Source organism: Salvelinus sp. IW2-2015, unplaced genomic scaffold (assembly GCF_002910315.2).
Source record: "Salvelinus sp. IW2-2015 unplaced genomic scaffold, ASM291031v2 Un_scaffold803, whole genome shotgun sequence".
Classification (NCBI taxonomy): Eukaryota; Metazoa; Chordata; class Actinopteri; order Salmoniformes; family Salmonidae; genus Salvelinus; species Salvelinus sp. IW2-2015.
The window spans coordinates 414,973-441,946 of record NW_019942617.1 but is presented as its reverse complement, the minus strand read 5'-3'; the positions used below and the strand labels follow the sequence as shown (position 1 = coordinate 441,946).

At 45.4% G+C, this 26,974-nt stretch overlaps 1 protein-coding gene across 1 annotated transcript in view; it reads left to right on the top strand.

The window, feature by feature from the left end:
- Positions 1-6,588: 6,588 nt before the first annotated feature.
- LOC112068945 (microtubule-associated protein 2-like) overlaps positions 6,589-26,974 on the top strand; it is a 48,542-nt gene continuing 28,156 nt past the window's right edge. The window contains exons 1-4 of the mRNA XM_024136182.2: positions 6,589-6,823; positions 15,413-15,499; positions 20,437-20,514; positions 26,363-26,707. Coding sequence (XP_023991950.2) covers positions 6,619-6,823; positions 15,413-15,499; positions 20,437-20,514; positions 26,363-26,707 — 715 coding nt within the window. The 5' untranslated portion in view covers positions 6,589-6,618. The remainder of the gene's footprint in view (positions 6,824-15,412; positions 15,500-20,436; positions 20,515-26,362; positions 26,708-26,974) is intronic.

The following is a 26,974-nucleotide window of genomic DNA, read 5'->3' as shown; positions in this document are numbered from 1 at the left end:
TCTACATGTACATACTACCTCAATCAGCCTGACTAACCGGTGTCTGTATGTAGCCTCGCTACTTTTATAGCCTCGCTACTGTATATAGCCTGTCTTTTTACTGTTGTTCACCTAATACCTTTTTTGCACTATTGGTTAAAGCCTGTAAGTAAGCACTTCACTGTAAGGTCTACTACACCTGTTGTATTCAGCGCACGTGACAAATAAACTTTGATTTGATTTGATTTGGAATTCTATGCTAGGGAGAAGTGTTGTGCTGCATTAGGCAAATGGTGGTCACACCAGATACTGACTGCTTGTCTGATCTGGATATCTGGGACCAACAGATCCATATGTGTATTCCCAGTCATGTGAAATCCATAGATTAGGGCCTAATTAATTTATTTCTATTGACTGATTTCCTTATATGAACTGTAACTCAGTAAAATCTTTGAAATTGTTGCATGTTGCGTTTATATTTTTGTTCAGTATTAGGTGTGTGTCCTGGATTTGACTGCGACTGAGAGACAGCTGAACTGACTTGGTATTTATCAACTAGCTGATGTTGATGTCATATCCCAGATATCACTTTTTCATAAAATGTATGTCTTTAATTCCAGGTAAATATAGTTTTACCAACATGTTTGTCTTTAATTCCAGGTAAATATAGTTTTACCAACATGTTTGTCTTTAATTCCAGGTAAATATAGTTTTACCAACATGTTTGTCTTTAATTGGGGAGATTTGATAGTGATATATATAAGATTGAAGCACCCTCTCTATTTCGGTGTCTATTTCTGCTCTTCCTCTCTCTACTCACCTAAAAGCACATTGAGTTCCAGTGGTTGTCATATTTAGTTCAGCTCCCTTTATAACAGTACTGGCTGGCAGCAGGCGTACTCTAGGGAGGTAGACTGAACAACCCAGTTTCTATTATCCAGACAGAAAGAAAGGTGGGTAAAAAATGGGTGGGGAAGCATGAGAAGGGTGAGGATGGGTAGCCGTGTCCGATGTGGAATCTACATACTGCTTCAGACACCTGACCCCCCCCTTTCCACCAGATGTCCTTCTTGCCATCCAGGCTCTGAAAATCTTATCATCTTATCTCTGTGGGACTGGATAGAGGGAACACCTTGGCCTCCACCCTACACCAGTGCTCAGCATTGCTACATATTCATTCCCTTTACCCCAGTGTTGTAGAGAAGGATCCGTCCACTAGAGGATGCTGTTTCAGCCAGATGGACTCAGCAACACTCCCCTCATGGGCCACCAACACCACATGCTCTTTAATCAGCCCTGTGGGGCTCCAGGAATCTGAACCCCAAGCCTTCCGTCCTTATCCCCTGTCCCTGTCACAAACACTCCAATGCTGGCTACGGTCTGAGGCGGTCTGGGTATTTCTGGAAGTCTGCCACCGGCACAGCTCAAAGTGACCTTCGCAGCAGACCAGGCAGACAGAGAGAGAGACTTTAGACTTTTTGTATTTCTTTAATGATACATCCTCATTTAATTAAAACCTCACCCCCCACCCCCCTTTAAAAAAACAAATATCCCTTGTGCTGCATACTCACCTTGCCCTCTACCCCACGATACAAAACAACACCAAACATCACAATAACCAAAACCTCACCACTTCTACAACCATATATCCAACCCATCTTCCCCAGCTGTACAGACGCCCCCCCCCCCCGACACACCATATCTACTGAAACATCTCCACACTGTTTATCATTTTATATGGCTGGGTTGTGGAAGATAGCCTCCTCCCACATCCACAGCCCAGGCTCCCCATCCCCTTCTCGTATGGGCCTTAGCAGCTGCCAGGCCCTCAGCACCGCAGAGTAAAAATCAGAGAGATCTGTTGTACTCAGCCTCTCCAGCCTCATGAGGAAAAGCTGCCGGTCCAACCCTAATCCGCCAGCTCTCCCTCATCCCTCCAGCCGACATCAGTATGGTACAGCAGTCTCTGCGCCACCTTTAAGCAGAATGCAGCCACCCTGCTCTCCAGTTCCACCAGGCCCTGTTCACCTTCGTGGACGGACATACAACACTGCCGCCCTCACCCAGTGATGCCCCGACTAAAAAAGATCCACCAGCTTGCGTTGCAGGTCTGGGGGGTTGAGGACAGCCAGTTTATGCCACAACGCCCAACAGCCTATTGCTGTGATTCCTGGTCATGTAAAACCGATCGAGTCAGGCTGCACTCACCCTAGCCCCAAAGACCTTCACCCGTGTATACTGTTTTGTGTTGGGATGTCTAGTTCTTTAAACATCCACTAGGTCAATTAATGATGTCCCTTATCACCCCCGCCGTCCACCAGCATCTCCTTAGGCGCTACCTGTGAGAAAAAACCTCACACCTCCTTTGAGGAACACATTTTTACATCCAGACTYGGTGCAAAAAGAAGAGAGAGAGGCTGTTTTACGGTCTGTCTACCAAAAGTGCTGGGAAGAAGAGTTGAAAGATGACGAAGGGTCTTCTTTGTGGAGGTTCAGGTTGTTCTAGTCATAAATAAGGAGAGATTTATAACCCTGGTGGGATACAGGCAGAGTGACCATGTCTACGTCACTATTCCCTTTATTGTGCACTTTTGACCAAAGCCCTATGGCCTTTTATACATGTAGGTACGTGCACCAATTGGGACACACACAATACCTTTATATCCGGCAAGGGAAGATGTGATCAGACACACCCAATGCTGCATTTGTGAGAATTTGATAAAGGGCCTGAAATCAGTCCGATACAACAACACCCTAAGCAGTGTTTTAACCTTGCAGTATAGTCTTTGACCGCGTCTTCCCATCACGGTCATAAAGAGATGGGCTGGCCCATATTAACAAAGCATCTCAGAGTACGAGTGCTTTAAAATACTAAACTGATCCTAGAACAGCACTCCTACTCTGGGACATTTTGTGAATACAGGCCCATGTCTTTGGTTGGAAGATACTGTCTGGTGTCTGGTGAGGGTGTAGAGTAGGGCTTTTCCTAGCCCTAATATGGCTGTGAACTCCATTACTGTGGATAGTATGTGTGTGTGTCATCCCAGCAAACATTACCCCATTGGACCCATGTGGTTATTTGGTGGGCAAGGTGAACAGGGGCTATTTCACACCAAGCCCACGGGCTAACCCAGACCAATCCTACACCAGCCAAACACGGGCTAACCCAGACCAAGCCCGCACCAGCCAAACACAACTAACCCAGACCAAGCCTACACCAGCCAAACACGGGCTAACCCAGACCAAGCCCACACCAGCCAAAACACGGGCTAACCCAGACCAAGCCTACACCAGCCAACATGGGCTAACCCAGACCAAGCCCACACCAGCCCAAACATGGGCTAACCCAGACCAAGCCCACACCAGCCAAACACGGGCTAACCCAGACCAAGCCCACATCAGCCTGACACCGGCTAGCCCACAACAAGCCTACACCAGCTCAGCACAGGCTAGCCAACACCAGACCAACATGGGCCAGCCCACACCAAGCCCAACATGGTCTAGCCCACACCAAGCCCAGCACAGGCTAGCCCACGCCAAGCCTGTGTTATCCTCAAAGCGGGCGAGGAAGGTGTTTAGCTTGTCCGGAAGCAAGACTTCGGTGTCCGCAACGTGGCTGGTTTTCCCTTTGTAATCTGTGATTGTCTGTAGACCCTGCCACATCTGTCTCGTGTCTGAGCCGTTGAATTGTGACTCCACTTTGTCTCTGTACTGACGTTTTGCCAGTTTGATTGGCTTACGGCGGGAATAACTACACTGTTTGTATTCGGCCATATTCTCAGTCATCTTGCCATGGTTAAATGCGGTGGTTCGCGCTTTCAGTTTTGTGAGAATGCTGCCATCTATCCACGGTTTCTGGTTTGGGTAGGTTTTAATAGTCACAGTGGCTACAACATCTCCTATACACTTCTTGATGAACTCAGTCACCATATCCGTGTATTCTTCAATGTTATTCTCAGAGGCTACACGGAACATTTCCCAGGCCGTGTGATCAAAACAATCTTGAAGCATGGACACCGATTGGTCAGACTAGCGTTGAATAGACCTTAGCACGGGTACTTCCTGTTTGAATTTCTGCCTATAGGAAGATGTAGCAAAATGGAGTCTTGATCAGATTTGCCGAAGGAATGGCAGGGGAGGGCCTTGTAGGCATTTCGAAAAGTTGAGTAGCAGTGATCCAATGTTTTTCCAGAGCGAGTACTACAGTCATTGTGTTGGTAGAACTTCGGTAGCGTTTTGCTCAAAATTGCTTTGTTAAAATCCCCAGATACAATAAATCCGGCCTCAGGATATATGGTTTCCAGTTTTCATAAAGTCCAGTGTAGTTCTTTGAGGGCCATCGTGGTATCGGCTTGAGGGGGAATATGCACGGCTGTGACTATAACCGAAGATTATTTTATTTTAAGGTAATACGGTCGGCATTTGATTGTGAGGTATTCTAGTTCGGGTGAACAAAAGGACTTGAGTTTCTGTATGTTATCACAATCACACTATGAGTAGTTAATCATGAAACATACACCCCCTTCTTTCTTCTTCCCGGAGAGTTCTTTATTCCTGTCTGTGCAATGTACTGAGAACCCAGCTGGCTGTATGGACGGGGACAGTATATCCCGAGATAGCCATGTTTCCATGTAACAGAGTATGTTACAGTCCCTGATGTCTTTCTGGAAGGAGATCCTTGCCCTGAGCTTGTCTACTTTATTATCTAGAGACTGAACATTAGTGAGTAATATACTCGGAAGCGGTGGATGGTGTGCACGCCTCCTGTGTCGGACTAAAAGTCCACTGCGAATACCTCTTCTCCTTCTCCGCCGGCAGTGTTTTGGAGCAGCCTCTGGAATAAGTTAAATTGCCCTGGGGGGTACTGTACAAACAAAGGATCCAATTCGGGAAAGTAGTATTCCCRGTCGTAATGCTGGTGCGTTACCACTGCTCTGATATCCAAAAGTTATTTCCGGCTGTATGTAATAACACACAAAAAAATTGGGATAATAATGTAAGAAATAACACACAAAAAACAAAATCCTACAAAGTTGCTTCGGAGCTAGAAGCAGAGCTGCCAAATCTGTCGGGGCCATCTTTACGCCAAAAGATATATCATTTTGATGCTTAACCAGCCTGGTCTGTTCTGGAGTCAGTCACTACTATTCTGTCGATGGTATAGCAGTGGTTGAACTAAATGGCACTGTGGGGCTGGCTGTGTTGTATACTGTAAGCTGTAAGCACCTTACTGAAACAAGGCATCGGTCTTTGGTTCCATTATCTAGTGCTTTGCTTTACCCACCAAGCTCCTGGCCTGTGATTGGCTGAATTGATATCCTCTCTGTTGCTGTTTATTAGATTTTTTAACCCATGTTGCCCGTGGGCAATCTTCCTCTCAGTGGGGTGCCGTGGCGATGAGGCTGCTGTGCTCTGACCTCAGAGAGCTGGCCTGTACTCTTGGGCACACACACACACACACACACACACACACTCACTCAATGAGCAGGAGGGCATTATCCTCTGTCCTTTGACCCCTACAACAGATTTACTGTGAACATATCTATTTCCTCCCTGTGATTGGTTCACAATATTGCATGTTGCTTTATACTCCTATTGACAAATTACGATTTCTTGTGTGTATGTCTGTGTGCATGCCGCATGGGTGTGTATGTGGGTCATATATATTTCCCTGGGTTGTACGGAGGTGCTATGGTTGACAGCAGCTCCATAAAGTCCTATTGATTTCTCAGAGAGGGCTGAGGCTCTATTTCATGTCAGTGGTGCAGCTAGCTGTGAATCAGAACAGGATGACACCAAGGCAGCAGCAGCCGAGACCTTCAGTGTCTGTGTAACTCAATCACAGCCCTGAGTATGAGAGTGTGGAGAGTGTGGAGAGTGTGGAGAGTGTAGAGAGTGTAGAGAGTGTAGAGAGTGAGAGAGTGAGAGAGTGAGAGAGAGAGAGAGAGAGAGAGAGAGAGAGAGAGAGAGAGAGAGAGAGAGAGAGAGAGATGCCCTGTGATCTGATGTCCATAAACCAGCTCTCCAGTCTGTCTATAGATGTGGGGGGTGATTCGTGACCTGAGGCGAAACAGTGTTTTGAATTTGAATGATGTCCTTTGGTTTTCCTCCACCCCACCAATACCTTCTGTATCCCTACCAAAGTGTTTATAGCCATTATGTGCCACCATTATTATAAAGACAGTGACATGACCATGCTATCACAGTTTCTTTTCATACCCCATCTAAGGAACACATTTGTATAGTCTCTTCTCCCTGCCAAACTGTTAATAGCCATTGTGCTATAACACCTAAAAAATGGCTGTGGCRATTCTAGTGTTAATAGCCATTATGCCACCACTATTATTGGCCATGACATGACCATAGCCATTGTGCCATAACACCTAAAAAATGGCTGTGGCGATTCTAGTGTTAATATCCATTATGCCACCACTATTATTGGCCATGACATGACCATATACTCTTACTGCAGCTCACCCTGTGCTCCAACCTCTCTGTGGGTGTGTGTCTCAAGGGGGTTTGGGAAAATGCAGAAGGATTCATCTCTCTGTACAGTGACGATAGAAAATAAAGTAATAAGCTCCTTCTTCTTCTCCCAGCCATAAGGAAAGACCTCCCTGGCCGCCACTGACCCCCATCATGGCAGACAGTCGTCAACCTGAAGACAGCCACCCCCATTGGGACCCGTCGGGGGCACAGGACCCCTCTCCCCCCCCAGCCCACGGGGCTAACGGCTACCCCCCCTCCTACAGGGCGTGCCAACCAGGGACGGCCCATGGAGCAGCACCYCCCTCCTACACCTCCAGAGAGAACGGCTTCAACGGAGACCATGCAGTTACGGCTGGTAAGGACACCTGATATCTCAGACTCAGGGACAGAGCTTTTATAACTACTGTATTATACCCACATACTTAATCGGTATTGACCAGTATTGACAAAACGTTGTGTGTCTATACAATGTGGTCGAGTTGTACCTGTCAATTAGAATTAGGCCTAGTACTAGTACTTCCTTCCCATGACTGTAATTTACTTTCTGCAAGGTGCCAGACCATCAAGCTATGGGTACAGACCAGTAACCCATTTTCCTGCTTATCAGTATGGTGAGGGAGAGGGAGAGAAGGGGGAAGGGAGAGAGAGAGGGGGGAGGGGGTATATAGAGAAAGAGGGAAAAGGGGAGAGGGAGAATGACAGAGAGAGGGAGAGGGAGAAATAGGGGGATACCAAAGGGGGCCTTGTCTAGGACATTACATCATTGCCCCACCTGCTGCAGTGGCTGTTTCGACCACAGTTACCAGTTTGCTACCTCTGCTCACACACACACACACACACCACACACACACAACACACCACACCACACACACACACCACACACACACACACACACACAACACACACACACACACACACACACACACACACACAATATTTCTGTTTCTACACGGTAAATGGGCAGCTCTTTTGCTCTCACGGTGGGTGAAGAGTTTGTATAGAGAACCATTAGAGCACAGTGACAAATGAGGTGACAAAACAATATGACAATAGAAGATCATCAGGAAAGACTGTGCTTCTCCTGAGAACAACACCAGGCTTTGCATGGCAATACTTTTACACTGAGTCAATGTGCTGGAGAACATAGTAGGATATAGTCAACCATTTGATGTATAAATATATATGAAATACAGCGAGAACATTTTGGAGGTTTCAGCTGACACAACACACACACACACACACACACACACAACACACACACACCCACACACACACACACCACACACACACACACCACACACACACACCACACACACAACACACACACACACACCACACACACACACACCACACACACACACGTACACACAGCCACATGCGCACACACATTGTAACATTTAATCCTTGGTTTGCCAGCTAGTCAAACTGAAAGACAGCTTCAGAAGGTCTAATTGCTATCTTGTTTCAGCTCACACACACACACACACACACACACACACACACACACACACACACACACACACACACACACCACACACACACACACACACACACACACACACACACACACACACACACACACACACACACACACACACACACAGGGGTTGGTCATGCTGTTTGGTTGGTCTTTCTGAGTGTGTGTGCGTGTGTGGGTCCAGCAGGCACTAAGCGGGGCCCTACCTCTCACTGTGTGGGAGGAACAGTGAACATTGAAGCACCCTTAGTAGATTCATTATCCATTATTACTGTGGCAATTAAGGGTGAAAATCTCTGTTTTCCCAGAGCGAGACACACACACAAACACACACACCCCTCTCCACACACACTGACTATACCCCGCTCTGTTCCCTCCTCTTGTTGCCATGGCAGCGGCTCCTCTACAATTTAGTGTGCCAAAGCTCTATTGTATTGTCTATTGTCCCTGCAATCTTTCTGCCTTAACATTTCTATTTCTGCTGACACACAGAACCTACCACTACCTACTACCTCCACTTTCCACCATTTACCGAACAGAAACCCATTCAACATCTCTGACAGGAGTCGTATTAACCTCATGTACCTCTATTTTAACTGCAGTATGTTGCCAGGACCTTTCATGTCTATTGTTCATTTAGACAGCATCAGTCACATAGCCTGTTAGATTGAATACCATGCACTGTTGAAGACCAGACTTGCCATACTATTGGTCAAGAAGAAGCAGTAAGGAAGTCAGCCAAAGAGTATCTTCTGTTTTATCACCACAAGTACACTGTACCCTGTGGGATGAGCTCCATTAGTGTCTAGCCTGGATAGTGTGGCTAGTGCTCAAATAGTCTGTTTCAAACATTGCCTAGAGTATCTGTTAATCAACGTCCATTTACAATTTTGTTGACATTTAATTCCCACTCTGTAGCGATGGAACGTATAACTACAACTGTCTTTCAAAGACATTGACTTTTAGCGAGGTCACTGAAGCCGTTGTACTATTATGTGTTGTCTAAATGCCAAGTGCTTTCTATGGTCTTCAGGTAAGTGTTCGGCATATGAAGAATATGATGTATGTAAATGTACATTTATTTCACAGAGTTTTGAATCCTTTTACTTATGCAAACACATAATCCAGCTCCACCCAACCATTACAGAACACTGCATGACACAATGACATTATGCTGTGTTATGTATTATGTTTAAAAAAAATATATATATATTTCATCTTTATTTAACCAAATAGGCCAGTTGAGAACARGTTCTCATTTACAACTACAGGCTGGCCAAGATAAAGCAAAGCAGTGCGACACAAACAACAACACAGAGTTACACATGGAATAAACAAATGTACAGTCAATAACACAATTGAAAAAAAAGTCTATATACAGTGTGTGCAAATGGTGTAAGGAGATAAGGCAATAAATAGGCCATAGTAGCGAAGTAATTACAATTTAGCAAATTAACACTGGAGTGATAGATGTGCGGATGATGATGTGCAAGTAGAAATACTGGTGTGCAAAAGAGCAAAAAAGTAAATAAAAACAATATGGGGATGAGGTAGGTAGTTGGATGGGCTATTTACAGATGGGCTATTTACAGATGGGCTGTGTACAGCTGCAGCGATCGGTAAGCTGCTCAGATAGCTGATGCTTAACGTTAGTGAGGGAGATAGAAGTCTCCAACTTCAGCRATTTTTGCAATTCGTTTCAGTCATTGGCAGCAGAGGGGAAGGGGAAGGAGGGGAAGGAAAGAGGGGAAGGAAAGGCGGCCAAAGTAGGTGTTGGCTTTTGGGATGACCAGTGAGATATACCTGCTGGAGCGCGTGCTACGGGTGGGTGTTGTTATGGTGACCAGTGAGCTGAGATAAGGCRGATCTTTACCTAGCAAAGACTTATAGATGACCTGGAGCCAGTGGGTCTGGCGAAGAATATGTAGCGAGGGTGTGGGAGGTGGGACAAAAGAGGTATCTGAGGCATGTTGAGTGGGACTAGGGGCTTCGCAGTAAACTTAAACAATGATAACTATCGTAAACAACAGTATACAAGGCATATTGACATTAGAGAGAGACATAAAGCGAGGCATAAAGCAATCACAGGTCTTGATTGGGAGAGCTAGCTAAGACAACAACGGGTAAGACAACAACAGTTAATCAGCTAAGACAACAACAACAGGTAAAATGGTGATGAATAGGCAGAGAGGGTCAGTTAACTACACACAGGGCCTGAGTTCGAGGCTGGGGCCCACAGACAAACTAAATGGAGTACCGTGATTAATGAACAGTCCAGCAGGCATCAGCTATGTAGCCAAGTGATCATAGGGTCCAGTGAACAGCATTAGATGAAACAGRGAAGCCGTTAGGTAGTCGTTACTATGCTAGCAAGCCGGAGACACAGCGTTCAAAAAAACTTAGCAGGCCAGGGCTAGTAGAAGCGTCTGCCCCGACGTCCGGCAAAGGCCGGTTGAGGGCACAACGGGTGGAATTACGTCGGCAGACCAGTTGTGATGGAACGACGGGGCTCCGTGTCGACAAAGGGTCCAGGTCAGTTGGCAAAAGAGGTATTGTAGCTKGAGTAATTTAGTTTGCTAGCCGGTAGATGTGCCTGGTTCGAGGCTAACTGGTGCTAGCTTCGGGACAAGGTTGTTAGCCACTATGGCCACTCGGTAGCAGCTAGCTAGCAGCGATGATCCGATTCAAAGGTCCAGAGTTTACGGCAARAATCCGGTTGTGTAGTGGATTCTAGTCCTGTTAGTGAAGAGTCCGGGAGGCATCAGCTGGGTAGCCGAGTGGTCATAGGGTCCACTGAGCAGGCCGAGAGATGGGCCTGGCTCARGGCTAGCTTCGGGGCTGGGCCACTCGGTAGCAGCTAGCTAGCTACGATGATCAGGAGGAATGGTCCAGGGCTTATGTCAGGAATCCGGTGTTGTAGTGGAGAAAAACAGTCCAGTATGCTCAGGGTTGATAACGCGCTGTGCAGACTGGCAAGTATTATCCAGGCTAAAAGCGGCTGGTGTCTGTGTTAAAGGTAAAGGCCGCTAGCAGTGGCTAACAATGACTAAATAGCTAGTAGCTAATTAGCTGGTTAGCAGATCCGTATCACATGGGGTGAGGCGGGCTGCCGGAAGGTATAWTTAATTTAAAAATATAAATTATATTKAAATAYTATTTTTTTTAAACKGAAAAAAAATACATTTACACGGGGAGAACGACAAACAACGTCTGCACTGCTACGCCATCTTGGATCACTAAGATCCATGAACGTGCACAACACTATGTCAGTGAGTRCTGATGAGAGGAAAGACATTGGCTAATTAGCATCTCACTTCTGATGTTGTTTTAGCATCTTACAGCTTCTCTCACGGTGCTTGTTAAGGAAGGAGGCGGGCAGCATGGTTCCCTGTCTGTCAGCGTTTTAGAAGACAGAACAACCTGCCTCTCTCTGGTCTTTCATAATGACTATATCTAACACCAGCAGTTTTCCGTTTCCCTCATTATCACCAAGACATATTAAAGGCACTGGAACATCATCTCACAATCAACTGGTATCAAACATAATGCTGCTGAATACAAGTCTTGACCATAGAGCAGTGCCAATCCTCTGTGTTTGATAGTGTCAGTTAGGACCTGAACTCATAGTCACAAAGCCTCTCAGAGTACAAGTACTGATCTAAGATCAGGACCTCCCTGTCCATGGAATCGTATTTATTATGATCTAAAAGGTAAAGCTGATCCTATACCATCTCTCCTACTCTGAGAGGTTTTGTGAATATGGGCCCTGGACCACTGCCAATATCATACAGAGAGATCCACCTCAGGTTTGTGTCTGTCTGAGGGAGTAGGAAGGTCAGGCCAGGGCAGGGAGGCCAGGATGGGAGTACAAACGGGTGACAGGGGGCCTTGAGCTGGACCTATTTGGGGGGGCGGACRGACGCTAGGTTGGTACTGCATGCTGCAGCAGCTGTTGGGTTGAACTAGGGTGATTGCGTTGAGAAGAGACGTGTAATGTCCTTGAGCAACAAAGATTTGTCCATGGCTTCAAAGAACTAAAGCATGGAACTGAAGATGTAAAGAGGGATTATCCTATTAGGAGGTCTGCTGTGTCCACTGGATAAGTGAGATGTGTAGTTTGAATACCTGCCGCATTGCTAGTCATCCAATGTAGTATGCTGTGAACATTTACAGACTTTCACATCTGTATAACACTTCAACACAAACTGTAATGTAATTTCAATATTAACTATACTGTTAATAACCACCAACATATATCTGTGTATTGGGTTTTAGGATGTTGTTAACTGATGTTTGACTCTGTTGTTTTGACTCTTGTCTGTTGGGGTGGTTTTGGAGGACACAGTTGTCATGGTTTTATTTTGAAGTGGTTGTGGAGGACACAGTTGTCATGGTTTTCTGTTGAGGTAGTTGTGGAGGACACAGTTGTCATGGTGTTCTTGAGCTTCACCATGTACAGAGGTACAGTTATTCAGTCAGTTAGTCAGTCAGTACCTTTGGCAGCATCATGTTGGGGATGGGTGTGGCAGCTGAGCTCTCAGACATTGAGAGAGAGGGGAGATGAGGGGAGGGACTGAGGATGGGAACAGAGCAACCAAAGCTCAGAATTAGACTGGGCCCAGACCACTTAGGTTGTGTGTTGCTGTGGCAACAGCTCTGTTCCCTTCACACAGAGTTTTGGCGGTGGTATCTCGCCGGCTGTCTCTCTCTCTCTCGCTCTCTCTCTGCCCTCCCTCTCTCTCTCTCTCTCTCTCTTTCTCCCCTCTCCACCCTGCGGTGAGGTGCAAGCCTGCGTTTGGCAGTGTGTCTGACTCTGTGGCTGCCTCAGGTCTCTACTCAAGGGGAGTCCGTTTTCGCTTTGCTCTACTGGTCTAGTCTGGTCTGACCAGTACAGGTAATAAAAAAACATTTTCTGTCCTGGTAGTGTAGCTTAGTACAGCATTGTCTGCATGCCTGGGAGGATTGTAGTTGTTGTGGCTTTGGAATAGAATATAACTGTTCTTCTCTTTTATACTGGGGTTTTATTGACATATAATGTGCCTTATTTTTAGTTGATCATGTTTTTTATTTATTTATTAATGTGTTAAGGCCAATGAGACAAACTTGGTAAGAGAAGTAAGAGCTGTCACTGTGAACGGTTTTTGACTCAACATCATCCTGTCGGGAAGGGCTGAAACAAGACTGAAGAAGACAGCTATCATTAGAATTAGAGTAGACAGTAGATGTGTGTGTGTGTGTGTGTGTGTGTGTGTGTGTGTGTGTGTGTGTGTGTGTGTGTGTGTGTGTGTGTGTGTGTGGTGTGTGTGTGTGTGGTTTGTGTCTGTCAGCTAGTAAACTGCTGTTTCACTGGAATGAACACAACGACCTGGTGATGCTGTGTGTGCATGTGTGTGTTGGAGGTGTGTGTGAGCATGTGTCGTCGTGTGACTTTTGAGGCAGAATTTGATCTGGATGCAGGACACATCACTGCCCAGTCTGTGGGGAGGGAGGGAGGGAGTGGTTATCTGTCTAGGTGAGGGTATGTCTGTCTGTTTGGAGGGCGCATATCTGTCTGTTTGGAGGGAGGGAGTTCATCATAGCCAAGCTATGGGCTCTAGAATAGAATGACATTATGGTGTCAGTAATCAGGATAGAGACAAAGTAAGAGAATGACTAGAAAGGGCATAGAACCGCTGACGATGGCAATTTGCTTTGCTTCTATGCAGACACTGAAAATGGCCCATAAGGCTCTGGTTAAAAGAAGTACAACATAGACAATAGGTTGCCGTTTGAGACGCAGCCCTGGACTGTATTTGTTGGAATGTCATGCTGTGTGGTTGATCTGCTAGGTCAATCTGACCGAGATCAAAGAGGCGAAGGCTGGACCAATAGAATGTGCGACCGATACAATTTGATTTGATTTGGAGGAATCTGTTAATACTGTCTCAGTGGCTCTGTGGTGAAATCATCTCTTCTTTTTGTTCTCCTCCCTGTCCATCTTTTGACTCTCCTGTTCAGCTCGTTAGAGCTGCATCAATGCATCAAGCACAACATCACTGAGCTGGGAGGGATTGAGATTCAAGACATGAAACACAGTTTCGTGATGTGATCTCAGGGTGGAGATCTGAGAGCGTTGACCAGTATCTGATAGGCTGTTGATTGATGCTCCTGGATTTTCAGCATTGACTRTTCTGTTCTATTTTTTGACTACTTGGCAGGTATAACTCCTACTGAAGTCTTTAAAACAATCTCGCTCAGGTTTTTACGTTTTCTTGAATAGCTTCTGTTTATTAATGGATTMAACTGACTGTAATGACAGTTGGGTTTGGCAATGGTATGTATTTGTCCATGTGTGGATGACAGTCATTTTCTCTGTAAAATGGAACCACAGAAAGCAGGCTCATTTGAGTGGGTGAGTGTTACCAGAAGAGTTACGTATGTTTGTGTGTGTGTTTGTGCATGTGTGTGTGCATGTGCGCGTGAGTGTCTGGTGGGTGGAAAATGGTTCTGAAACAGCTCCACGTCCTGACAACAAAAGCTTTCCACCTCCAACTAACTAATCCCACTGAAATACACTGTTGCCATGTCAATTACACGGTTTAGGAGACTGACATTCTCAAAAATTCTAAATTATGACAGTAAAAGTCATGAGTGTAAAATAAAGGATGTGGTATGGATCTACAGTATATATTGGATTCCATATGCACAAGAATCATGGATGTATTGCTCACTAAGGTTTACATTACAACATATATACACAAACTCTACATACACACACAAGTACACACACACACAAGCACACTCACACACAYACAATAACATATAAATCTATGTTCTTCTGAACTCAGTCCACTCCACATCTGTTTTACAATTACTTGACWTCTTTGTTATGCTATTTTAATCATTGTACTGTAAACCTATGTCTAATGGGTAAAGGTGTCATCTAGATGAAATTGTTTGTGACCAGTGGAGGGTATCCGGGTCATGTTCATTAGTGCACACCATAGCAAACATTTTGCGACGAAAAACATGCTTCCGTTGCTTCCGTTTGGTTCCTAGTGAGTATAACCCTGGGCATCCCACACTGTTGTTGACTCAAAGTTATCAGCCAATCACAGGCCCATGCCCAGAGCCATTTCTGATTGGCCAGTAGGTTTCGCTGCTTCCTKTCTGAACCAGTGTTTCCATGGTGATGCCTGCAGTTAGAATGCTGCCAAATCTACAAGTATAGATTGCCTATTTCATATTTCAATTTTGTAATTTTTTCTCACCACGGTTCTCTGCATATTAAACCTTCAGCCTTAGATAGACAGAAAGCAATCATTAAATGAATGATCAATCAATAAGTACTGACCATAAGTAAATATTTCCTTGACACACTATGATTAGCAAGATATAGTTGGGCTAGACATCACTGATGACTGTGGGTGCCTGTGTGTCTAACTGTGTGTGTGTATGTGTGTGTCTATGTGTGTGTGTGTCCCACAGAGCAAGTGTCTGCGCGAATCGTGCAGGAGGTGACAGCAGAAGCAGTGGCAGTACTGAAGGGAGAACAGGAGACAAGACTACAGTCAGGTACACACACACACACACACAAGACATGTCCCGGCTCACCCGTCTCTTCCCTCCCCACCCCTCCAGAGGAGCATAGCTAATCTGAAAGTGACACAGAAGTCCTTTGGCTGATGTCAATGGACTAAAATGGTGCTGTTGGGGTGTGTGTGTGTGTGTGTTTGGGTACGTCTGTGTGTTGCATGCGTGCATGTGTGTGGTGTGTGTGGTGTGTGTGTGTGTGTGTGTGTGTGTGTGTGTTGTGTGGTGTGGTGTGTTGTTGTGTGTTGTGTGTGTGTGTGTGTGTGTGTGTGTGTGTGTGCGTGCGTGCGTGCGTAGGGGTTAGAGAGCAGAGCTTGGACCGGACAGCTGTCAGAGAAGCCCAGAGCAAAGCAGAACAGATCCCAGATCAGCCATCTGGAGTCCACATACAACATTGACCCTCAACATGTAGTAGCCTCTCCATGCACGTGCACAGATAAGGGTCTGCCTGAGCACATGCCCCTTTGCCTTCCCACTCGCCAAGTGCCCTTTTGGGTGGTGGTATATACACTGCTCAAAAAAATAAAGGGAACACTTAAACAACACAATGTAACTCCAAGTCAATCACACTTCTGTGAAATCAAACTGTCCACTTAGGAAGCAACACTGATTGACAATAAATTTCACATGCTGTTGTGCAAATGGAATAGACAAAATGTGGAAATTATAGGCAATTAGCAAGACACCCCAATAAAGGAGTGGTTCTCAGGTGGTGCCCACAGACCACTTCTCAGTTCCTATGCTTCCTGGCTGATGTTTTGGTCACTTTTGAATGCTGGCGGTGCTTTCACTCTAGTGGTAGCATGAGACTACAACCCACACAAGTGGCTCAGGTAGTGCAGCTCATCCATTCTAGCCATCACTCTGGTTGTAATTCCRATAGTGTCCACAAGATGGCAGCAGTGTATGTGTAAAGTTTCAGATGGATAACTTGAAGTATGAGTGAACTACAATACTTTTAGTGTGAAGTCCCCAGGTACATTTGGGCAAATCGTGAAGGAGACATTCGCATTCATATTACATTTTTCTGCAAGAATATCGTCAAATCTGTATACTTGGACTTTGATTTAGCTTTCCAAGTATTAGTAGCCATATTATAAGTTCAACATTTGCAAAACAACCAGTTTTCATAACTTCATAATTCATAAAATAACTAATTTTGGTCCAAAATGAAAAGGCATGCTGTCGTACAAGGTTAGTAGCTACATTTTACGACATATACATGGTTTCCAGATACTCCCGTAAAGCCCAGCTCATTGGCTATATAGCTAGCTTTGTTAAGCACCGATTGGTGCTTAATTGACAAAGATACAGTCGATCAAGTGATGATCGCCCGCGTCATCGGCGTGCCATGAAGGCGTCGTTCTCTGACCAAATATGGTGTCCTATAGGATATACTACACCCCTAATGATATAGTGAAGTCTTGTTACCTTCTAGGATCTCTGAGGAATACATACGAACGTGATTTGACTCKTTGAAACAACGTTTAAGGTGAGATTTTCACAGATTCCTTTCTTTGCAAATTGAACRRGTGGAAATACAAAATCGATCGTGCATGCTATAGGGACCTTTTTAGGATATGAAACTGACACTTCATGTTATCTCTGGGACCCTTTGGATGATAAATCAGAGCAATATTTCAGAATGTAAGTACACATTTCACCTTCAGAGGTGAATTTATCATACCTATTGTGGTGAAAAAAAGTGTTTTGTTGTTAGGAGCTCTCCTCAAACATGGCATTTTTTTCGCGGTAATAGCTGCTGTAAATTGGACACTGCAGTTATATTAACAAGAATTTAAGCTTTCAGACGATATAAGACACTTATATGTACCGACATTTGTTGTTTCTCTAAAATCAGAGATCTTGACATAACACGCCGTATGATTTACAACTRKCCCGTTGACGGAACGCCAATCCTTAAAACAAGAGAGAGATAGGCTTTTGGCATGGATGTGAAACTGGAAAGCTTTGTTAGGACTATCATTTCCTCCTCACAGTATATTACAAYATGTCTCCATTCACCTAGGCCTTGGCTGTTGATGGATCAAGACTAGGTTGTTTTTATTGATCTCAGATTCTCAGCTTGTCAGTGTCAAAGTAGCCTGTCATTTCGATCATTTGTCCGGTAGGCCTATGAAAAAAGTTTCTGCCAAATACTCCAGTCRTAAAAAATKATGTAGAATTGCATTAAATGCATTTAGAAAAGGCCACATTTTTCCARGACACTAGGCTACTAAGAATGTTCCCTGTGTGTGCAACTTGCAAGCGCCTCTACTCCACTACTCTATGCCACTATATGGAAGTGTGCTGATAGGCTATGCATGTAATGCGCTACTATAAAGGTGCATTTCTTTTTCCGCATGTGTTCCGGAACATCAGAGCTCCCCAGCTCACCAACCTCTCAAGCCCACGTTTTGTTCCAGAAACTCCTGATTTCCAAATCATGTATTATTTAATTATTAAGCACTGAACACAGGTAGTCTAGACTCTAGCTAACCTCCCTATACTAAACAATCCACACAAGCCACTAGCCAGACAGCCATATATCATGAGTTAGAAGATCATGAATATATGCCTATATTATGAAGTCATTACTTAAGAGCATTGAAGTTAAATCACAATCATAAAAACTAACTAGCTAACTAGAAGATTTACATAAATCATCAACATCAACGATCAGCTGATAGCCTTCCCTCTTTTCAAAATGTCAGTCATGTCTTTGGGAGGCACTAGCTTGCACACTCACTCATTTGCAATGAGTGAGTGTGTTGTTGCAGTAATAAATAGGGTCTGTGCACACACCTGAGCCTCTCTATCCCCTGATGGGACGTCTCTCTGTCAGCACATCTAAACTCAGCAAAAAAAGAAACTTCCTCTCACTGTTAACTTCGTTTATTTTCAGCAAACTTAACATGTGTCAATATTTGTATGAACATAACAAGATTCAACAACTGAGACATAAATTGAACAAATTCCATAGACATGTGACTAACAGAAATGGAATAATGTGTCCCTGAAAAAGAAGGGGTCAAAATCAAAAAGTAACAGTTCAGTATCTGTGTGTGGCCACCAGCTGCGCATTAATTACTGCAGTGCATCTCCTCTCATGGACTGCACAGATTTGCAGTTTGCTGTGAGATGTTACCCACTCTTCCACCAAGCACCTGCAAGTTCCCGACATTTCTGGATGGAATGGTCCCTAACTCTCACCTCCGTTCCAACAGGTCCAGACGTGCTCAATGGGATTGAGATCCGGGCTCTTCGCTGGCCATGGCAGAACACTGACATTCCTGTCTTGCAGGAAAATCACGCACAGAACGAGCAGTATGGCTGGTGACATTGTCATGCTGGAGGGTCATGTCAGGATGAGCTGCAGGAAGGGTACCCATGAGGGAGGAGGATGTCTTCCCTGTAACGGCATCGTTGAGATTGCCTGCAATGACAACAAGCTCCAGTCCGATGATGCTGTGACACACCAGCCCCAGACCATGACGGACCCTCCACCTCCAAATCGATCCCGCTCCAGAGTGGCAGGCCTCGGTGTAACGCGCATTCCTTCGATGATAACACGAATCCGACCATCACCTGGTGAGACAAAACCGCGACTCTGTCCGTGAAAAGCACTTTTTGCTAGTCCTGTCTGGTCCAGTGACGGTGGGTTTGTGCCCATCGGCGATGTTGTTGCCGGTGATGTTCTGGTGAGGACCTGCCTTACAACAGGACCTACAAGACCCTCAGTCCAGCCTCTCTCAGCCTATTGCGGACAGCCTGAGCACTGATGGGGGGATTGTGCGTTCCTGGTGTAACTCGGGCAGTTGTTGTTGCCATCCTGTACCTGTTCCCGCAGGTGTGATGTTCGGAGTGTACCGGATCCTGTGCAGGTGTTGTTACACATGGTCGCCACTGCTGAGGACGATCAGCTGTCCTTCCTGTCTCCGTGTAGCGCTGTCTTAGGCGTCTCACAGTTCGGCATTGCAATGTATTGCCCTGCCACATCTGCAGTCCTCATGCCTCCTTGCAGCATGCCTAAGGCACGTTCACTGCAGATGAGCAGGGACCCTGGGCATTTTTCTTTTGGTGGTTTTTCAAGGTCATGGTAGAAAGGCCTCTTTAGTGTCCTAAGTTTTCATAACTGTGACCTTAATTGCCTACCGTCTGTAAGCTGTTAGTGTCTTAACGACCGTTCCACAGGTGCATGTTCATTAATTGTTTATGGTTCATTGAACAAGCATGGGAAACATTGTTTAAACCCTTTACAATGAACATCTGTGAAGTTATTYAGATTTTTACAAATTATCTTTGAAAGACAGRGTCCTGAAAAAAGGAMGTTTCTTTTTTGCTGAGTTCATACTAACCAGCAGTGAGGACTCTGTCTGTCAGCAAATCTACCTCATACTACATCTATGGAGGGTGGAGCTGACAGATACACATCAAAATGGGGATATACTGTAGAGKCTACAACAGAGCCAACAGAGGCTGTCTGTTGTAAACCTATTTGTATTACAGTAATGCATTTGTATTACTGCTATTAGCTAATTCACTATTACAGTTGATAATATAAATGCAGCTTCTTGAAATTACCTYGCATTTCATACAATTTCCTCACTGGAGGAATTTCCTCAATCCTCACTGGAGGAATTACTCAGCGAAAAACAGCCATTGTAGTATTAATTCACATCTCTACTGTTCACAGAGACTGTCAAAGGAGCTTTAAAGGATTAACAGGAGAGACAGGTAGAGAGAGAGAGAGAGCAGAAAGACTAATTAATTTCATCCTCTCCTTTCCAGGCTTAATTAGCTACTATCTCAACAGACACACAAAGGGTTGGCTATTAGTTAGCTGTTTTCAAACTTCATTCGCGATAAATTCTCATCTGTCCATGTTTGTCTGTCCCCATCTGTTTGTCTTTCTGTAGTTGAAGACACGGCAAACCTGCCCCCCTCTCCTCCTCCCTCACCTGCTGCTGAGCACTGCTTCAGACCCCTGGAGCAAGGTAAGGTCCGGAGGGAGGGAGGGAGGGAGGGAGGGAGGGGGGGAGGGAAGGAAATGGAGAGAGAGAAATAGAAATAGAGAGCGAGAGAATGTGAGTCAATGATATGTTATCATCAAGACTGTATGTGTTGTATTTGACTGTGCTGAGACCCTTGGAACCCCATTGCTGCTGCCTTGGAAGATACAGTATGTGTTACCTTTGGGCGAACCAATCAGAGAGGCTCCCTACCTGGATCATGTTGTTACACAGAAACCCAGGAAGTGTATCTTAGACATTCATTCTCTTTCTGTGGAAGTAAACAGAAGTCTTCTCCCTCCTCCTCATCTTCCTTTTCCCACAGAATTAGAAATCATCTCACCTTCATCACTTCTTTACCTCAATCACTCAATCACTCCATCCACAAGCCCATACTCCTTTATCTTCCCCCCTTCCCTGACCATGCATCTTGGAAYGCCAGTGCATGACCTTCGCATGACCTTGCCCCTCCTCACCCCCCACTGGCATCCTTCCTCCCCTCTAACTTTGATCATCCACCCCTACTGCCTTTGCAGATATACCTCTGGTAGCCTGTTTGCCCTCCTGACCTCTTTTGTTTCTACTTACGTGTCTTTGTCTTTACTCTTCTGTCCTGCGTTTAAGCATGTCTTCTTGTTGGTTTTTCCTTGTTGTTGGACCATGCTTTTTTGTCTTCCTGGTTTGTTTCTGATTGTGCCTGGCCTGTTGTCTGTGTTTGTCTAGTCTACTCTGACTGAAGTGGACATGTGACCTATGACAGATTTTGTGGGAGGATCCAGCCATGTTCAGACAGACTGGTTATTGGTAGTTGAATTGACTTGTTAGCTACATAGCTTCCTCTCTTCCTATATAATGAGTCATAGCCATCTCCCTTATAAGGGAACACCTTGGCACCACTGTGCTACTGTATTAGGGGCGGTGACCAAACACCCAGCAAGCATGTAGTGGCCCACTAGCAGCCCACCGCTGGAACACTGTCTATCAGCACTGCAGCAGTCGGTTCACTAACACTAGCCTTCAATGGGTTTCATTGTTACATTGCTTTACATTGTTGTCTCTGTTACGTTGTTCTGACTGTGTGGTCCGCCCATCTTCTCTTCGAGTGGCAGGCTCCAAACTCACTTTCAGTTGCTGGTCACTGTCCTTGTGTCTTTGTCTTGTTGCCTCTCTCTCTCTGTCTCTCTCTCTCTCTCCCCCCAACACTACATCCCTCTATCCTCCCTCCCTCCCTGTCTGTTTCTGTGTGTGTGTGCCTCTCCCTCCCCCCTCCCTCCCTCTCTCCCAGTGTGTTTCTCTCTGTGTATGTGTCCAAATTTCCCCTGCAGTACGTTCTTCTGTTGTTTGTAGATGTAGGGGATGAGGAGAAGGAGGCCTGCCCTCTCCGCCGCTTCCAAAATTCTCGGGAGAGGTGCAAGTTCCTCGCCCCCTCCATCTCTGTGTCTGTGCCYGAGGATGACCCCTACCACTCTGACGAGGAATACTATGATCACCCCTTGTTCAGCCCTGAGTGGGATCGCTCCGTCTCCTCTCGGCCCACAGTGCTGGCCGCTGCCTTTAGACAGATCCAAGGTGAACCGCGCATGGTTCCTCTACGTAACGCCATTCTTCCTTCCTATCGTCCCTTCTTCTATCTTCCTCTTTCTCGGTTTTTACCCTGATCCACCTTTTCTGTGGTTTGACCAACAACCTCCGTCTTACTGTCTGTGTGTTTGTGTCCCTGTGGTGTCAATTAGCTCAAATAATCTGATCTTTCAGGTTTTGATTATCTAGTTTGTTTTAATTTCTATTTATTTCTCAATCAAAGCCATTTGTTCCCTTTAGTCAATGTTGCCTCCGGAAGCCCCCCATACCTTCTGAAAGTCATCTGATAAATATAAGCATAATTTATCAAAGTGATCCAATAAAGATAACTAATCAATAACTGTATTGATTCATAATTTGAATACAAACTGGGCTGAGGAAATTMTTAAACATACATGTGCATACTTGCAAGGATGCATATCATGAAGTGTTCACATGTTTATGCATACAGGTCAAACAACGTCATATGCATATCACGTAAATAGAGTGGCATGCAGGTCCAAATGGCTTGCAGCAATATACAGTGGATTGTTGAGCATGATCTAAGACTTGTTTCATGCACGTTTTCCTCTCTGACTGTCCGTGTCATCTTAATGCTTCATGCGTGTTGTGTGTCTGTCTGTCATCTCTCCCTCAAAGACAAACTCATCCCTGATCCCTCCCATCAGGCCCCTCCTCATTCGTCCCACCACCGCCCTTACACACACACCCGTTGTAGATCACTATTCGATCACAGAAATCACAGGACGACTTTCAGCTCGACACTCAACACTCTGCATATAGACACACAAGCTCTTAAAGGACACACTTCACACACATTCTCAATACGCTCTCTCACAACTCTCAAAGGCTTATAGTATTAGTAAACAAAAACATGTCCTTACTTAACACCTCATCAGGGCTGTACTAGGCTGGAGGTTTAGCAGCCCTCCCCTCTCTTGTCTCCAGGAGACAGCTGGAAGTGTTACAGTATACGGCATCAGTCTTCCTCTCTGTCTCCTCTCTGTCTCCAGGAGACAGCTGGAAGTGTTACAGTATACGGCATCAGTCTTCCTCTCTGTCTCTCCCTGGGCAGAGAGATCCCCTGAAGCTACATATGTAGGATCTTAATTTGATCACCTTGCAATGCAGGAAATGTAAAATATGTAGTGTATTTGAGGTTTAAAAAGGCTTCTGAAGTTTGTCATTTCTACTTTGAAATTTCAGACTTGATTTTCCCTTTATGAAAMATGTATCAACCCCTACAAAAATGTCCATTAATTAGAATCCACATAATAATTCACATTTCCTGTTGCTTCAGGATTATTGTCCTGCTGTAGAGAACTGGCTCAAATTAAGATCACACATCTGTAGGTTTAGCAGTCCTCTTCTCTCCAGCTTGTAGACTGTATGGCATCACTCCTCCTCTCTGTCTCTTCCTGGGCAGAGAGAGTCCCTGCTGTGATGTGACCCAGCACACTGCTGCATGCTGCCACATCCGGTCACGGCCCTGCTATACACGCACGCACGCACACACGCACGCACGCACGCACGCACGCAGCAGCAGCAGCACAGTCGCCAGACCATCACATCTAAAACCCTGAGCACCGTGCCACATGGCGAGGCATAGTGCCGCCACATAAAGCCTGCTGAATTGAGCAGCGTCTTTCTGCCTCTAAGCAGGATTTCAGAATCGTAGGCGGCATAACAGCTTAGGAGTTAGGAGCAGAGGCACCCAGCTCCATGGTGACAGAGAGAGGATGCGTGGATATGCTTGTTTGGGGGCTAGATCTGTTTCTATCATCTAATGGTTTGGGTTTGGAGGGTTGAGGAGGGTTGAGGACTGGTCCTAGAACAGTGATACAGGACACATTCTCTGCCTAGTGCCTACACTGCCTACATCAAGTCAGAAAATTGTTACAGATCTTGGATGAGCTGGGAGTGGGATTTATGATATGTTTCTGTGGCTCTTCTCTCAATTTATAAGGGGAAGGCAATGTCCACTTAGTATATTATGTGTAAAATGTTCAGTCGTGGCCGAAAGTTTTGGGAATGACACAAATATTAATTTCCACAAAGTCTGCTGCCTCAGTGTCTTTAGATATTTTTGTCAGATGTTACTATGGAATACTGAAGTATAATAACAAGCATTTCATAAGTGTTAAAGGCTTTTATTGACAATTACATGAAGTTGATGCAAAGAGTCAATATGTGCAGTGTTGACCCTTCTTTTTCAAGACCTCTGCAATCCGCCCTGGCATGCTGTCAATTAACTTCTGGGCCACATCCTGACTGATGGCAGCCCATTCTTGCATAATCAATGCTTGGAGTTTGTCAGCATTTGTGGGTTTTTGTTTGTTCACCTGCCTCTTGAGGATTGACCACAAGTTATCAATGGGATTAAGGTCTGGGGAGTTTCCACGCCTTGGACCCAAAATATCAATGTTGTGTTCCCCGAGCCACTTAGTTTTGCCTTATGGCAAGGTGCTCCATCATGCTGGAAAAGGCATTGTTCGTCACCAAACTGTTTCTGGATGGTTGGGAGAAGTTGCTCTCGGAGGATGTGTTGGTACCATTCTTTATTCATGGCTGTGTTGTTAGGCAAAATTGTGAGTGAGCCCATTCCCTTGGCTGAGAAGCAACCCCACACATGAATGGTTTCAGGATGCTTTACTGTTGGCATGACACAGGACTGGTTGTAGCGCTCACCTTGTCTTCTCCGGACAAGCTTTTTTCCGGATGCCCCAAACAATCGGGAAAGGGGATTCATCAGAGAAAATGACTTTACCCCAGTCATCAGCAGTCCAATCCCTGTACCTTTTGCAGAATATCAGTCTGTCCCTGATGTTTTTCCTGGAGAGAAGTTGCTTCTTTGCTGCCCTTCTTGACACCAGGCCATCCTCCAAAAGTCTTCGACTCACTATGCGTGCAGATGCACTCACGCCTGCCTGCTGCCATTCCTGAGCAAGCTCTGTACTGGTGGTGCCCCGATCCCGCAGCTGAATCAACTTTAGGAGACGGTCCTGGCACTTGCTGGACTTTCTTGGGCGCCCTGAAGCCTTCTTCACAACAATTGAACCGCTCTCCTTGAAGTTCTTGATGATCCGATAAATGGTTGATTTAGGTGCAATCTTACTGGCAGCAATATCCTTGCCTGTGAAGCCCTTTNAAGTTCTTGATGATCCGATAAATGGTTGATTTAGGTGCAATCTTACTGGCAGCAATATCCTTGCCTGTGAAGCCCTTTTTGTGCAAAGCAATGATGACGGCACGTGTTTCCTTGCAGGTAACCATCATTGACAGAGGAAGAACAATGATTCCAAGCACCATCCTCCTTTTGAAGCTTCCAGTCTGTTATTCGAACTCAATCAGCATGACAGAGTGATCTCCAGCCTTGACCTCGTCAACACTCACACCTGTGTTAACGAGAGAATCACTGACATGATGTCAGCTGGTCCTTTTGTGGCAGGGCTGAAATGCAGTGGAAATGTTTTGGGGGGATTCAGTTCATTTGCATGGAAAAGCGGGACTTTGCAAAAATGTGCAATTCATCTGATCCCTCTTCATAACATTCTGGAGTGTATGCAAATTGCCATCATACAAACTGAGGCAGCAGACTTTGTGAAAATTAATATTTGTGTCATTCTCAAAACTTTTTGCCACAACTGTATGTATAGCCACACAACTTTGCTTGCAAAATACTGTTATAGTGTATCATGCATGCATTTTCTTACTGATAAATGTACAGTACATCTGAATGGAAATAACCTGATGTGATGTGTTGGCGTGGTGTGTGTGACAGAGAAAGACTATGGCCATTGTGTGCCTTTTTGATAACTTAGAGCCACAGCAGATTGGACAGACAGAGGAGAGGGTTCTTTTATAGCCTGACAAAGACTTTCTGGACCTCTCTGTCACAGTTGCACTCAATAAAACTGCAGGAACATTCAACAGTGTGCTGTACCTGTATCTGTCTTTCTTTCAAGGTTATTTGATATTATTTTAGATCTTTATTATAAAGAATAGCCTCTGCCTGCTTACTCTGATCCAAAACATCCATCCAGTCCAAACCCAAACAAATCACATGGCCAGGGGAGAAACGTCACTCACTCATATGCTACAACATCTGTGACATGTGCATCTATATCTTTGAGCCACCTTTACAGAGCTGAAAGTGTCTCACCGATGTGTACCCATGTAACCCAAGTCTGTGTTGCCAACCCATAGTCTTGATGTGTACTGTCCACCTCTCCCCTTCTTTTATGCAAAGTAGAGACTGTCGAGGCTCTTACAGATAACTTCAAAGAGGAGGAGGAGGAGGAGGAGGAGGAGGAGGAAGAAGTGTTGATGTTGGAGGAGGATGAGGAGATGGAAGGGGCAGCAGCAGAAATCGTGGCTGCTCTTGAGGAGCTGTGGAGTGGGGATGAGCCTGAGCCAGACGGCACCCCGACCAAGCCCTTAGAACAGGCTGCGACTGTAGGCGAGGCCCAGGCTGAGCCCCCTGTGCAGACAGTGGCAGTTAGTGCTGCTCTTGATGGCCCTAACAGGAGGGAGGAGGAGGTTGAGGAGGAGGAGGAGGTGGCAGTGCCTGAGGGGAAGGAGGAGAGCCGTGATGAAGGTGTGTCTGTCTGCCCTCTTTCTGGTCTCCCAGGATGCATGTTATTGTATTGTTTATAGAAAATGAGAATGTTTAGGCTTTAAGGGAATTCATCAGTGATTAAATGAGGTGGAGTGGCTCAAAGTTGCCCCCCCCCCCCCCCCCCCCCCCCCSCYCTACGCTCTGCTAAAGGCCGCAAGGCAACACAGGCTTGACGGTGAAAGCTAGGAGACATGTTTAAAAACTTTCCTCCTGATTTATTTATTTTTGCTTTTTCCTTGCTTGTGT